Source organism: Neomonachus schauinslandi, chromosome 12 (assembly GCF_002201575.2).
Source record: "Neomonachus schauinslandi chromosome 12, ASM220157v2, whole genome shotgun sequence".
NCBI lineage: Eukaryota > Metazoa > Chordata > Mammalia > Carnivora > Phocidae > Neomonachus > Neomonachus schauinslandi.
In genome coordinates, this window is record NC_058414.1 from 19,009,030 (window position 1) to 19,024,615 (window position 15,586).

General features: G+C 37.4%; 1 protein-coding gene across 1 annotated transcript in view; it reads right to left on the reverse strand.

Moving 5' to 3' along the window:
* Positions 1-15,586, reverse strand: part of KMT2E (lysine methyltransferase 2E (inactive)) — a 92,131-nt gene that overhangs the window by 43,750 nt on the left and 32,795 nt on the right. Inside the window, 2 exon segments of the mRNA XM_044920181.1 lie at positions 1,342-1,571; positions 2,637-2,751. Coding sequence (XP_044776116.1) covers positions 1,342-1,571; positions 2,637-2,751 — 345 coding nt within the window.

Sequence of the window (15,586 nt, forward strand, 5' to 3'; positions counted from 1 at the left end):
TCAAAAGAAAACACTGCTTTAAAATGAAAACACTGCCAAATGGTATGTAATTTATCACATTAGACAAGATCAGCTAAGAGAAAGCTGTATTATATGATCAGTTAAAATATGAATTGAGATTTTCTAATTATTTTTAAAAAATGAAGAAAACAAGTTATTACTTTTGGTTTTTTTTTTAGTTTTTAAATTTACCTTCTGAATAAATGTACTGAGGTGACTGTTCATAGTAATGATATGTGTCACAGGTAATGAGTATTTTTAAATTTTAAAAGATACAATATATTTTTATTAAAATTAACTCAAAATATCACATCTTTACATAAAAATATCAAATTTCACTTTCCAATTATGACTAATTTCCCTCTTTTTTGGCAAAGGTAAATCAACTTTTTGAAATATAACCCTACATGCATGTTTATATCAATAACATCCAACTCCTAATCATGTAATAGATAGGAACAATACTACAAATAATGCAAAGTAATTTATATTTGGCTCTAAGATGTATTTTTACATTCACACTCAAATATGGGTATATCCTATTCTATTTCAAAACAAATAATGAAGCTATGCCACAAAGATCTGACCTAGGAAATTGTGTAAAGCCACCAAAATTTCTTACCCCCCTATAGTACACTGCTTAAATCCTCTCTGCTATCCACTCTTGTGCAGGGGATGGACTCATTAACTTTCAGGCCGAAATCCTACAGTTCCCTCTCCATCCTCCCCAACTCCCTCCCCCCCCAAAAAAACCAAAAAACAAAAAACGAAAACAAAACCCCACTTTCTGTCCCAATCACACCTTCTCTAGGGGAGGAGGCCTTTCTTGTTGGTTGAACCAGGGTTGGGGGAGGGGAGACTGTGGTTCTGGTTCAAGGAGACTCCAGAGTGCTGCAAGGTTCAAGTCAAAAGGAGGTGAGAGAGTCAGGTCAAACAAACATCAATCAAAATGTATAATTCCCCCAAACTGGAAAATCAGCTGACTGTACAGCACAAATAATTCCAAAGGAAATTCAGAGGGCTAATTTTTCTATCTTGTCTACCTCTATATGTAGTTGTATTATTACTGAATGAGCAAAAAGAGAGATGGGATCCTATATGAATAAAGTTCAGAACTGATTGCCTATTACTCAGTTAACAATGAGGATTTCTAATAAACTCTAACAGAGCTTCTTTCCCATGGGGGATTTTTCTAGCAAAACACACTGCATTGATAGTAGCAATGCATCCAAAGAAATGCATTCATCAATTCCTATAAAAGTGACTTTATCTTTTCCAAGATTAACAATCAAAGGTTAGCAGCATTCAAGAAAAGGAAACTAACAATGTAAAATATTTTACCTGCACTTGTCACAACAGATCATGTATCCATCATCATGTGTAAAACCACATATGCACCTGGTTACGTCAGTACCATAACTTCCATCCTCAGATGTGCTGATTGTAGTTGCACTGGAAGTTTCATCAAAATTAGGAGTGGTAAATATGCCTACTTCATTTTTGCTAATAAGAACTGATGGAGGAGGGGAAGCCGGAGGTGTTGGAGGAGGACGAGCACCATAATTATGGTCCTGGATAATTGAACACAAATACAGCACAATATAATTTCAACAACAATATGAACTTAAATAAAAGTCAATCCTTAATCTGAATATTCAAGAAATATGAAATTGGCCCATTTCTTCCCTAATACCTTTAAAATAATTACTTGGTAAAGCTAGGTATTAAACCATACTCGTAAGTGAGAATGTCCGTCTACAACCTTCAGTCACCCGCACAGTGACTTCCCTCAAACTCCATGCCCTCATCTCCCTAATCAAAAGACATCCTCAAAGTCCTATGGTCAAAGAGCTCCGCCTTCAAGATAGAAGCAGGTACAAGATGTGAAGATAGGCTTAAAAAAAAAAAAAAAACCTCAGGAACATGGTGACTAAAGAATAACAAAAACAATTAATAAAGACATTATCACTATAAAGTATGTAACAGAAGATTTTTAAAAATTTGGTTTTTACTCTGGTCCCAGTGGTAAAAATCCCTCATAATTGTACCTGGATAGTATCACAAATGTGTCCAGTTCTGTAACTGTTTCAATCTAACTTGTGCCCCTTATTAGCTATGTAACAGTGAATGAATTAATTTAGATAAACCTTCACTTTTTCAGCTATGAAATGGGGATGAAAATTATGCCCATCTCATGAGGTGGGTTTTGAAGATTAAATGAGATAATACATGTAAAAATGTTTAAAGTCTGGCACGTAAGTGCTCAATAAGTGGCAATTATATAATTTACTATATAAATTACTATGTAATTTAGAATCAACAGTAGATAGTAAATACAAGCCTATGATTTTTTACAGAGAAGGTAAAGAATTATAACACCAAACTACTAATAGCATAAAATGCATAATAACAACAATAATAAAACTTCTAGAGAATGCCTCTTCGAAAATTTTAATCCCTCGAGTAAATACAGTTTGAGCAATAAAAAATTAAACTATAAATTACATACCTAATTATTTAGATAATATAAACCAAGTATTGTTTTTTAAATATTGTTTTAGGCATAATACCACAAACATCTACTTTCAACTTCTAGATATAAAAAATACCCTTCCAGAGAAATGCTGGACACTTACCGCATAGGGCAAACCGATATAACTGTGTGAATGATGCGAGCTGCTGGTATATAACTGGTGGGGATAACTGTTGGATTTCTCAACTACCACAGGGCTAGCTTCTACAGATTCTGGTCTGGAGGGGAAAAAGTTGCATTAAAGAGAATTCCACTCATTTTGTTCTGTTCATCCATTTAAAATTATAAGCATTTATTTCATCGTCTATACAAATGTCTTTTTATAGTAGGTAGACACCCTGTGGACAAGATATATCATATATATCCTATCTAGATTCTGTGTCCTAACAACAAAACTTTTAAGTAAAATAAATGTCTCACCTCCAAGTCCAAATACAGTTTCCCTCTCGTTAGGAAAAATTACTAGAAATTAAACATTATTTAATATACTCAGTGGCACTGGAGACACTACACACAGGAGAGGAGAAAAGTGGCAGAAATAATTTAAACAGGACGAAGAACACACTGAATCCACATGGACCCCAATGTCAATGTGAAGTATACATTTCAATGTATGTGTATGTGTTAGTGTGCCAAGATGTAACGAAGCCTTGGAAAATATTAAAGTTAAGAAATAGGAAACCTCACAATGAACCAAGGTTTGCTTATGAAAAAATATAAGCAGCAGCCAGTGGTGGAGTAAGATCAGCAGTTCTCATCTGCAATGGTTAAGTGATGATGACCTGACCATCAACTGATACAACTGGGACTAACAACCCACCCACTGTGACTGACATACAAACTCCCTGGCCTAGCATTATACATCTATCACTTTCCAAGTTTCCTTACTCATATCAATCCTCCTGAACACTATCCTGGTAATTCCTATTGATCAATGGTGGTAGTGAACCCACCTCTGAAGCCAATTCGCAATGAAATTAGTTTCTGCCTTGCATACACAAAACATGACTTGTTTCTGTATCTTTATTCTCACCACAGCCACCAACTGAGATTCTTTCATTCCCTACCTCTCATTCAAAACTTGCCCTTAGAATGCAATACTGTTTGCACTGTTCATGGTTTAAGACTTCTTAATGTAGTCACACTCCAGCTGTCATACTTCTACAGTCCACTACTTCTTGATACACTGCTCGCCCTCACTCCCCTGTACAAGGTCACAGTCTGGCCGGAGTGGCTGCTGCCCTGAGACCCAGTGTCCCACAAGCAGGAGAGAAAGGGCACAAACCGAGGCTGTCATGTGGCTCTGGAAGAAATTACAGAAGAGCCTCCAAAATGTTCTGAATACTTTGAAAATCAATACTCACCTGATGTTTACGTGGTTATTTTAAACATTATTTGCTTATTACTTCTTCTTTTAAGAAATTTTTTAATTTAAAATCAACACATTCTCATTGCATAAGAAAGTGAAAGGCCATGTCTTCATACAAAACTCAAACATACCCATGTTAAGATGCCATGTAACTCCCTCCAAATTTTTTCTATCTGTAAATATATCTAAGAGCTGTTTATTTTAAAAAATGAGAAGATACTGAGGTCCTGTGTGGCTCAGTCGGTTAAGCATCTGCCTTCGGCTCAGGTCATGATCCCAGGGTCCTGGGATCGAGCCCCGCATCAGGCTCCCTGCTCGGCGGGAAGCCTGCTTCTCCCTCTCCCTCTGCTTGCCACTCCCCCTGCTTGTTCTCTCTGTCAAATAAATAAGTAAAAAATCTTTCAAAAAATTATAAAAAATAGGAATATACTATATTTGCTTTTTCATAATTTGCTTTTTCCATCTTTCAATGTCAATACTTATCTACCTTATTTCTGGTAGTAATTGCTGACTTCATTATATAAATGTACATAGTTTACTTAACAATTTCCCTACGGGGGTGGGGGGGAGTGCCTGGGTGGCTCAGTCAGTTAAGTGTCGGACTCGATTTCGGCTCAGGTCATCATCTCAGGATTGCGCGATCCAGCCCACATTGGGCTCCACTCTCAGCACAGAGTCTGCTTGAGAGTCTCTTTCTCCCTCTGCCCCTCCCCCCACTTACGCATGCTCTCTAAATTAAAATAAATTCTTTAAAAAAAAAAAGAGAAGAAAAGAAAGAAAATTTCCCCTTGGCGGATATTTGTTTCTATTTTTCACTGTTAAAGGTTATCACTGCATTTGTACACCGTTCAATATATTTTCTTAAAATACATGGGAATATTTCTACAGCATGGATCCCTGGAGGGCAGAAATGCTCAACAAAAGGGTAAATGCATATAAAATGGACAGATATTAGCAAACTGCCTTTGAATGATTTACAATATCGATTGCTTTAAAATTCTTCAAAAATTACATGGAAGGAAGAAGTCAGGGCTCGTGGGTGGCTCAGTCAGCTAAGCATCTGACTCTTGATTTCAGCTCGAGTCATGATCTCAGGGCCCTGGGATTGAGCCCTGCGCTGGGTTCTGTGCTCAGCTGGGAGGCTGCTTGAGGATTCTCTCTCTTCCTCTCCCTCTGCCCCTCCCACTGCTTGTGCTGGAGCATGCCCTCTGTTTCTCAAATAAATAAATAAATAAACAAATCTTTTTAAATAATTACGTTGACGGAAGAAGGGGAATTTTGGCAATTCCTGATCTATAATACTATTATTAAGGCAACATGGAGGTATTTTGGTCAAAACAGACTCACACTTAGATTTAGATCAAACTCTGAATATGCTACTAAAAAGTGTGGCAAAAACTTTGGTATTTTGGAGTAGTTAATGGTTACACATAAAAAACTTACAGCACAAAAGCAGTTAAGTTCAAGCATATAAATAAGTCACAAATGCATAACCTTATGATTCAAATTAAAGCTGCACCACTGACAATTTGGCAGTGAAAGAAAGCAGAAATTCTTTATCAAGATCCTCATTTCTAATGCTGCTGCTTACACTAAAAGTAATTTTAAAAAGAAGGTTAGGGGCGCCTGGGTGGCTCAGTCGTTAAGCGTCTGCCTTCAGCTCAGGTCATGATCCCAGGGTCCTGGGATCGAGCCCCGCATCGGGCTCCCTGCTCAGCGGAGAGCCTGCTTCTCCCTCTCCCACCCCCTCTGCTTGTGTTCCCTCTCTCACTGTGACTCTCTCTGTCAATAAATAAAATCTTTAAAAAAAAAAAAAAAAAAAGAAGGTTAACAGTTCTGTTTTAAAAAATTTCGCTGATATATTTTAAGGATTTTTCCTGAACTATAAGATAGAATTTATTTTTTTTAAAGATTTTATTTATTTGACAGAGAGAGACACAGCCAGAGAGAGGGGAACACAAGCAGGGGGAGTGAGAGAGGGAGAAGCAGGCCTCCCTCAGAGCAGGGAGCCCGATGCGGGGCTCGATCCCAGCACCCTGGGATCATGACCTAAGCTGAAGGCAGATGCTTAACGACTGAACCACCCAAGAACCCCTACAAGATAGAATTTTTTTAAAAAAGTAATACAACAGCGTATATCTTTAAAAATATTCTTTAAAAGTCCTATGGTGCTAAATATCCTCAAAGCTCTGCATTTCCATAACATGGTAAACATGAAAACAACTTTGTGACAATACCAAAAGTCAAACATCCTTTGATCTAGTAACTCCATTTTTGGGAATTTATCCTTAGAAAGTTAATTCCCACTAGATAAAGACCTGCAGATTTGAGATGTTTATTGTAATACTTACTATTCATAAAACAATATATACAAGGAGAAATCATTTAAATATCCAATCAAAAAAATGATTAAATGCAAGCAAACCTACCATATTTACATATGGATAACACCTTGGCAGGAACTCACAGTAACAAAAATCACTATATTGAGGTCATAGGAGTGTCCCTCAAAATCTTTTTTTTTATGTTCAATTTTTTTTTTAATTTTTTTATTCTTATGTTAATCCCCATACATTACATCATTAGTTTTAGATGTAGTGTTCCATGATTCATTATTTGTGCATAACACCCAGTGCTCCATGCAGAATGTGCCCTCCTCAATACCCATCACCAGGCTAACCCATCCTCCCACCCCCCCTCCCCTCTAGAACCCTCAGTTTGTTTTTCAGAGTCCATCGTCTCTCATGGTTCGTCTACCCCTCCGATTTCCCCCCCTTCATTCTTCCCCTCCTGCTATCTTCTTTCTTCTTTTTTTTTTCTTAACATATATTGCATTATTTGTTTCAGAGGTACAGATCTGAGATTCAACAGTCTTGCACAATTCACAGCGCTTACCAGAGCACATACCCTCCCCAGTGTCTATCACCTAGTCACCCCATCCCTCCCACCCCACCCCCCACTCCAGCAACCCTCAGTTTGTTTCCTGCGATTAAGAATTCCTCATATCAGTGAGGTCATATGATACATGTCTTTCTCTGTTTGATTTATTTTGCTCAACATAATACCCTCCAGTTCCATCCACGTTGTTGCAAATGGCAAGATCTCATTCCTTTTGATGGCTCCCTCAAAATCTTTCATAAAGCTTTAAACAATTTCTAATGTCCAGGCTAAAGGGATAATATGCAATAACAAATTTTTATGTAAAGTTGCTACAGTACTGTTTAGCATACACACACACATACACACGCCAATATGCAGATATAACATTTATCAATAAAGAAACTATATTAGCATAATACTCCTATAAAAAATTTTATCAAAACATAAATCATGGTACTTTGTTCATCCTATGGATAAGATTTTATCTACATAATTTTCATGTCACTTTTCAAATAGCAGGATACTTATTTGTACTCATTCATATATGGCTTTGTATGTGTTTTTTTTTTTTTTTTTAAGATTTTATTTATTTTGAGAGAGAGCGCACGGGGAGGGGCAGAGGCTGAGAGAGAGAAAGAATCCCAAGCCGACTCCATGCTGAGTGCGGAGCCTGATGTGGGGCTCGATCCCACAACCCTGAGATCATGACCTGAGCTGAAATCAAGAGTCAGATGCTTAACCAACTGAGCCACCCAGGCGCCCCAGCTTTGTATGTGTTCTTAAATCACTGAAACAATGATCACTATCAAAAAGATACTCTCTATCCATGGGAAACTTCCCACCCAAAAGACAATCCCTCTCCAATCTGAGAATTCAAAGTGTTAAAAAAATAACACGTAATTAAAATATTCATAATATATGAGCAATAAGTGGGGTGCCTGGGTGGCTCAGTCGGTTGAGCGTCCAACTCTTGGTTTTGTCTCAGGTCATGATCTCAGGGTCATGAGATGGAGCCCTGCATATGGCTCTGAGCTCAGCAGGTAGTCTGCTTCTTTCCCTCTCCCTTGCCCTACCCTGTTCGCACATGCTCTAAAATAAATAAATGAATCTTTAAAAAATAAATATAGGTAGATACATGCAATAAGGTATGGCCAAATAGTCAAAACAGAATTTGTAGATGAACTCTCTTTTTCAAAACTCTGAGGGGCGCCTGGGTGGCTCAGCTGGTTAAGCGACTGCCTTCGGCTCAGATCATGATCCTGGAGTCCCTGGATCGAGTCCCGCGTCGGGCTCCCTGCTCGGCGGGGAGTCTGCTTCTCCCTCTGACCCTCCCCCCGTCTCATGTGCTCTCTCTCTCTCTCTCAAATAAATAAATAAAAATCTTTAAAAAAAAAAAAAACAAACTCTGAATTCTTTTTCCCACAAATTGAAGACATGAAATGCATAAAGAGAGTTTCTAATATGCAACTTGGCTCTAAAATCAAATTAAAAAATATGCTCTCTTAAAAAAGAAATATGCTCTCTTGTTGACTAAGCCAACACTCAGATACTGACTGCTTCTTTTGGAAGTTCCCTAATAGCTAATAAATGCAGAAGGAACGATCAAAGTAGAAAAATCACAAATTTTCAACCCTCTAGAGATGATGGATTTAGGCAACAGATAGGCAATGGATGCTAAAACCTTGAAAGGTTGAAAGTTGATGGATAGATAAGGCTGACAACACCTGAACCTGTTGATCTTTTTATCATCATTGAAAGTTAGACAATCGGGCGCCTGGGTGGCTCAGTTGGTTAAGCGACTGCCTTCGGCTCAGGTCATGATCCTGGAGTCCCGGGATCGAGTCCTGCATCGGGCTCCCTGCTCGGCAGGGAGTCTGCTTCTCCCTCTGACCCTCCTCCTCTCATGCTCTCTGTCTCTCATTCTCTCTGTCTCAAATAAATAAATAAAATCTTTTAAAAAAAATAAAATAAAAAAAAAAAGAAAGAAAGAAAGTTAGACAATCAAGTTTTATGTGCCCCTCTAATACTAAGCAACAGAAAGTGCAAGGTCCCACATTTACAGTATCATGCTGAAAAGAAAAAGGAAGGAAAATGAGAGAGGGAAAAAAACAAATCTGAAGCTAATCACATCTCTAGGTCTACATACCAGTTTATAGAAACATGGGGGTAAGTAGATTAATACATGATGGCAAAAGGAAGCAACAGGCCAAATCCAGAACGTTAAAACTTCTATAGACCAACAGACACAGTTTTTTACCAGTATATGGTATGAGGGAAAACAAATTTAAAAGGCTGCTGCAGATGAAAAGAGATTCAAAGATATTTCAATCAAATACAGTGTGTGGATTTTGTCTGGATGCCAGTTTGAATACACCAATTACAAAAAGACAGTTTTGAGACAACTCAGGGAAATCTGAAGATGAATTTGGTATTTTATATTAAGAAAGTGTTAATTTTGTCATGTGAAATAATAGTATTGTGGTTTTAAAAAATCCTTATCTGTAAGTGATATATACTGAACAAAACAGGTAAAATGATGTGGGGATTTGCCTTAAAATATTTCAATAAAACTGTAAGATAGATGAAACAAGATTGGTAAAACTTTGAATACTACTGAAGCTGAGTAATACCAACTTGGTATTATTATTACACTGTTCTCCCTACTATTGTATATATTTTTGTACTTCCTTACTAAAAAGTTTAAGTTCCCCAACCTTTTTTCTTATATTTAATATCCTTTATTCAATAGGTACCTGTAAGAATAGTATACAGGTACACCTCTAAGAAAGGTATATATATTTCCTTTCCTCCCAAATTCAGGAAGATATCCTGGGCATTTCTATTTCTAAGCCTCTATCTGTGGAATCTCAACCCTTCTTGATTTCAACACATTTCTCAAAGCTTACTTCACATGCTGAAGGAGTACTTTCCTAACTGCTTCAACTCATCAAAACTTTTATAAATCCTATGGATTCCTATAGCACTTAATTACTGCATTAATTTATTACCTTTCATGTAATATTTTTGTATGCTATCAACCATCTTATCACATGGATTTATTATTTCTTTCTTCCAAACGCCATCAAAATTAACAAGTTAGAGTCTTCTCTCTCAAAAAGAACATGGGGGTGCCCGGCTGGCTTAGTCAGAAGAGCATTCAACTCTTCATCTCAGGATTGTAAGTCTGAGCCCCATGTGGGGTGTAGAGATTACTTTAATCAGTCAATTAATTAAAACATTTTTAAAAAGCATGGAATTGGGACATAAGTGTCTAAGGTTGGCCATTCAATGGGTACAGCTGAGTAGTCACCTTTCTAAAGTTGAACTTTTTATTTGTAATGTGGGGATTAATATACCCCCTTCACCTTCTTCCCAGCAATATGGATGAAACTCAAATGATAGAAAGGATATGAAGATGCATTTTCTCAACTATAATACATTATGCAGATATGCAACACTACTTATTTCTTCAGAAATGTCTCTCAGCTGTAACTATTCAGTCTGAAATTGCTTTTCAATTATTTTAAAACCTTAACTCCACAGTAGTTCAAACTTCCAATTGTAATTCTAAGTACAAGATCTAGCTACACCTGTTTTAAATAAATCACTAAATTTGCAAGGTATCAAAACACTGTTGATATTTAAATCATTTAATAAATATTGAGCACTAAATATGTGCTAAGTCCTTTTAAAGTTTAATCTTTCTTAAAAGTATACTCCCAGGGCGCCTGGGTGGCTCAGATGGTTAAGCATTGGCCTTCGGCTCAGGTCATGATCCCAGGGTCCTGGGATCGAGCCCCGCATCGGGCTCCTGTCTCGGCGGGAAGCCTGCTTCTCCCTCTCCCTCTGCCTCTCTCCCTACTCATGCTCTCTCTCTGTGTCTCAAATGAATAAAATCTTTAAAAAAAAAGTATACTCCCATAACTCTCAAAATTATATTGAAATAAGTGCCTTGAAATAAAATGGTTCCTTGGTAATCCCTTTGTAAAGCAGATTTTAAAAATATATTTTCTTAAAGTTGAATCCATAAATACATGATTCTTCACATAATAAAAGACTAAACTTTACATCAAGAAATGTAATCCGTAATCATGAATCTGTAATGTTCATATAATAAGGTTTTAAAATTCTAGGTCAGCGATTCAGAATATTACTCAGTGACATAAAATAGATTTTACTGCTACACTGTATATATATGCATTATTAATCTAACAGGGACACACAGTGATATACATATATCACTTTTCTATACTTACCTTCCTTGTCTTTTTTAATAACATGATAAGCTCCAAGAGGCAAAGATCTATTACTGTAATAACAGTTATTTACTACCAAAAAAATAAGAAATAGAAAATGGTGGAAAAACAGAATGAGATTAATGTTCTAATTTTAGTTCCAGTCACTGCTTAAATCATTTATACTTTTGACACAAAAGCTAAGTAAGCAAGGAAATCTCTATCATTGGCAGCAGAGATTTTTTAAATGTTTAAAATTATTTTTGGGGGGTGCCTGAGTGGCTCGGTTGGTTAAGCGTCTGCCTTCAGCTCAGGTCATGATCTCCAGGTCCTGGGATTGAGCCCCACATCAAGCACCAGCTCAGTGGGAAGGCTGCTTCTCCCTCTCCCTCTGCTTCTCCCCCTGCTTGTGCGCTTGGTCTCTCTCTCTCTCTCTCAACATATAGGTCTCAATCTTACTAACCATCTTTAAAAAAATTTTTTTTCAAGTAATCTCTACACTTTAAGTGGGACTTGAACTCATGACCCTGATATCAAGAATCGCGTGCTCTACCAACCAAGCCAGCAAGGCACTCCTTATTAACCATCTTTATAACACAGCCCCTTAAGCCCTGGTGATCATTTATCTTTCTTCAGATCCATTTATTTCTTCAATAAGATGTGGCAGACAGAAAGGCAGGGTACTCCAGCCATGAATATAATATACTCTGTAGAAAGTGATGATGATCTCATGATGCTCATCATTTTCTGGATTCTTATACCACAGTCAAAAAATCACCTTATCTTAGTATTTCTGTCCTTGTCCATAACATTTGCCATTTCTGCTGACTTACAGTATTCTCAAATTTGTATGTTATCACCACTAACATATGCTTTCAATATATAAAAGAATGAATCTGGACACATCATTATGCAGTCCCTATCCTAAAGAAGTCATATAGACATTAAAATAAGAGCAACCCTAGTCATGCTGGAGGACACCACTGTTTATATCACTTCACCCAGAAAGTTTATTCCTATACTTTGTTTCCATCTATGATAAATCCCAGTCATAAAATTTTTTCTAAGTTTTTTGGTGGATTTACCTTACAGTCAAAGGAGCATACAAACTGTAATTCAATGAATAGTTCTATGATAGTATTCCCTATGTGGTTAAGGCAAAGACAGGATAAAGAAATATAAAACATACTGCCATCACTCTAAGAGTTTCTGATCTTGGGAGGAACGGCAGGGTTAGCAAAAAGAGGCAGGTACACAAAAACCACTACACAAGGCAAAAATAGGATAATGACGTAAGAAAAGTATGGGCAAATGCTTAACAAAACTCTTTCCTCCGCTGTGTGAGATTTTGGTCTTTAGTCAACTTTCTACCTTTTACCCTAAAACCTGATAAAGTAATTTACTATATTGCTCGGCAAATTAAAATGACTCTTGATTGGTAAGTAAGTTGTGTCTAGACTGAGAAAACTATAAATATTTGATGAGAATGCCACAGATTTGAACTTCCCAAAGATACAGTGACTCTTCTAACTGGCATGTCCCTTGCAGAGAACCTGGAAACTCTGCCCATGCTTGTTACAAGAAATCCTGGCTCTGAAGGGCATAAGAGTAAGTCAGGACTCTCATCTTCCCAAAATGGACCTTGTCTCCTTTTACCTGACCAGTCACCTGAGAAGCCAAAGAAAATAGTTTCTGGATGGCTGACTGTACTCCTACATGGTCTCATATAGACACGAACGACTGATGCTAACCTCTGATAAATTGTGGCTCCTGTTCTGTAGACCATGTAGACTAGTTCCAAGTATGGCCTATGATAGTCTTGTAAATCTGAATGTTTAGTTGAACCTAGGGAGACCTTCTTGGAGAAGTTGGCAAAAGTTCAATGTTCAAGGCTCCAGGATCAAGGGAATTCAAGAGAAGGACGTATCTACTTGAGTAACAGGAAGGATAAGGAATAAACATTATGAGGTTTCATTAAAAGTAAGAATATTTCTGAAAGGTCTTTAAACATTTGAAATTTATACCAAGTATATATCTTGTATTGAAAAAAATTTTTTAAACCAGTAAGATGGAGAAAGACAATATCCCATACATATGCAAAAAGAGGAAAAATTGCATGGGGAGTCTTCAAGGAGTATGAAGAGGTCAGACTTCAGAATAGTGTTTGCTTAGTTAGCTGTTGGTCAAAATTAAGTAACACACAAAACCCTGCAATAGAGGGAGGGGGGATTTTTCTTTGTAGATTTGGATTTAGAGAAACATTATGCTAAACTAGGTCTTTTTTTTTTTTTTTTAAGATTTTATTTATTTATTTGACAGAGAGAGACACAGCGAGAGAGGGAACACAAGCAGGGGGAGTGGGAGAGGGAGAAGCAGGCTTCCCGTGGAGCAGGGAGCCTGATGTGGGGCTGGATCCCAGGACCCTGGGATCATAACTTGAATCCAAGGTAGACGCTTGACGACTGAGCCACCCAGCATCCCTAAACTAGGTCTTTAGGTCATCTGTATGCCAACAGCATCAAACACAAATAAGCATTTGCGTTGAAATCTCATAGCAGTATTCAGCATAAAGTGGTGGTCATCCAAAATCACTTTAAACAGACTTAAACTTTTTTCCTAGCTCAAAAGGAAAATGGCAAAAAAATGTAAAACTTCATAGGGTTCACAGAGCCCCTGGGGACTACATCCACAGATCTCAGTTTGACTAGCAAGGATTAAACAAATATTGAGGGCCTGGTGCTTGCCAGTGACTATTAAAGATAAAGACACTGTCCCTGTCTTCAAGGAACTTATAATAATATAGTTTTAATTCACTCAATAAACATTTTAGCACACATTTGTAATCAGGGTGGTGAGTTTGAGCCCTGCATTGGGTATAGAGATTGCTTAAAAAGAAAATCTTAAAAAAAAAAAAAAAGGCATCCTTATTTACAACTAAGCTGCTTTTCATACTAGCAGAAAATTCAATCTGTAAAACCACAATTTACTAAATAAACTAATTATGGCATTAAAAAAAAAAAAGACGAGGGCGCCTGGGTGGCTCAGTCGTTAAGCGTCTGCCTTCAGCTCAGGTCATGATCCCAGGGTCCTGGGATCGAGCCCCACATCGGTCTCCCTGCACCGCGGGGAAGCCTGCTTCTCCCTCTCCTACTCCCCCTGCTTGTGTTCCCTCTCTCGCTATGTCTCTCTCTGTCAAATAAATAAATAAAATCTTTAAAAAAAAAAAAAAAAGACGACGACACCGAGAAGCTGGAAGTTAAGAAATAAAGACGTGAAAGTAGTGGTCCTTCTCAAGAAACTGATGTATGGGGAAGTATATCAATGATTATCAATGTCATCAGAGGTATGCACAGGGGCCCTTCATAATAATAATCGTATTTACCAAATTGTAAGGAATGAAAAGTTAACAAGCCCAACAAAGAGAGAGGTGGAAGAGATGGAAAAGGTATTCCACCCAGAAGGCACACATGCAGTCAGAGAGATAAACACCAAGACATATTTAATCATGTTTCTCTAAGCATGACTGACAGAACACCAGTATCACAATCACCTGTAATGCATGTTATAATTTTTTTACAGCTCTACTTAATCGAATGAATAAAATTTTTTTTAAAGATTGGGCGCAGAAATCTACAATTTAATAAGCACCTTCAATCTTCTGTTCACTGAAGTTCAGGAAGCACAGATTAGAAAGAGCTGCTTACGTACCTCCACATCAAAAAACCCCAAATAATCCAATTCAGGCAGAGGACCTGAATAACATTTTTCCAAAGACATACAATACAGATGGCTAACAGACACATGGAAAGATGCTCAACATCACTACTCATGAGGGAAATACACATCAAAACCACAATGAGGTACCACCTTACACCTGTCAGAATGGCTCGAATCAAAAAGACAAGAAATAACAAGTGTTGGTGGGGATGTGGAGAAAAAGGAACACTCGTGTATGTTGGTGGGAACGCAAACCGGGGCAGCCACTATGGAAAATAGTATGGTGGATGCTCAAAAAATTGAAAATAGAATTACCATATGATCTAGTAATTCCACTACTGGATAGCCAAAGAAAATGAACGCACTAATTCAAAAAGATATATGCACCCCCATGTTTATTTACTGCAGCATTATTAATAGCCAACCAATGGAGCCAACCCAAGTGTCCGTCAGCAGATGAATGGATGAAGAGTAACAACATGGATGGACATAGAGGGTATAATGCTAAGTGAAGTAAGTCAAGACAGAGAAAGACAAATACTGTATGATTTCACTCATGTGGAATTTAACAAACAAAACAAATGAACAAAGAAAAAAGAGAAAAACAAAAACAAATTCTTAAATACAAAGAATAAACTGGTGGTTGCCAGAGGGGAGGTGGATGGGTGAAATAGATAAAGGAGATTAAGACTACACTATTGTGATGAGCACTGAGTAATGTACAGAATTGCTGAATCATTATATTGTACACCTGAAACTAATAAAACACTGGAGTTTTTTAAAGATTATTTATTTATTTGTGTGTTTGAGAGAAAAAGGGAGAGAGATAGACCATGAGTGGGGGGGGGGGGG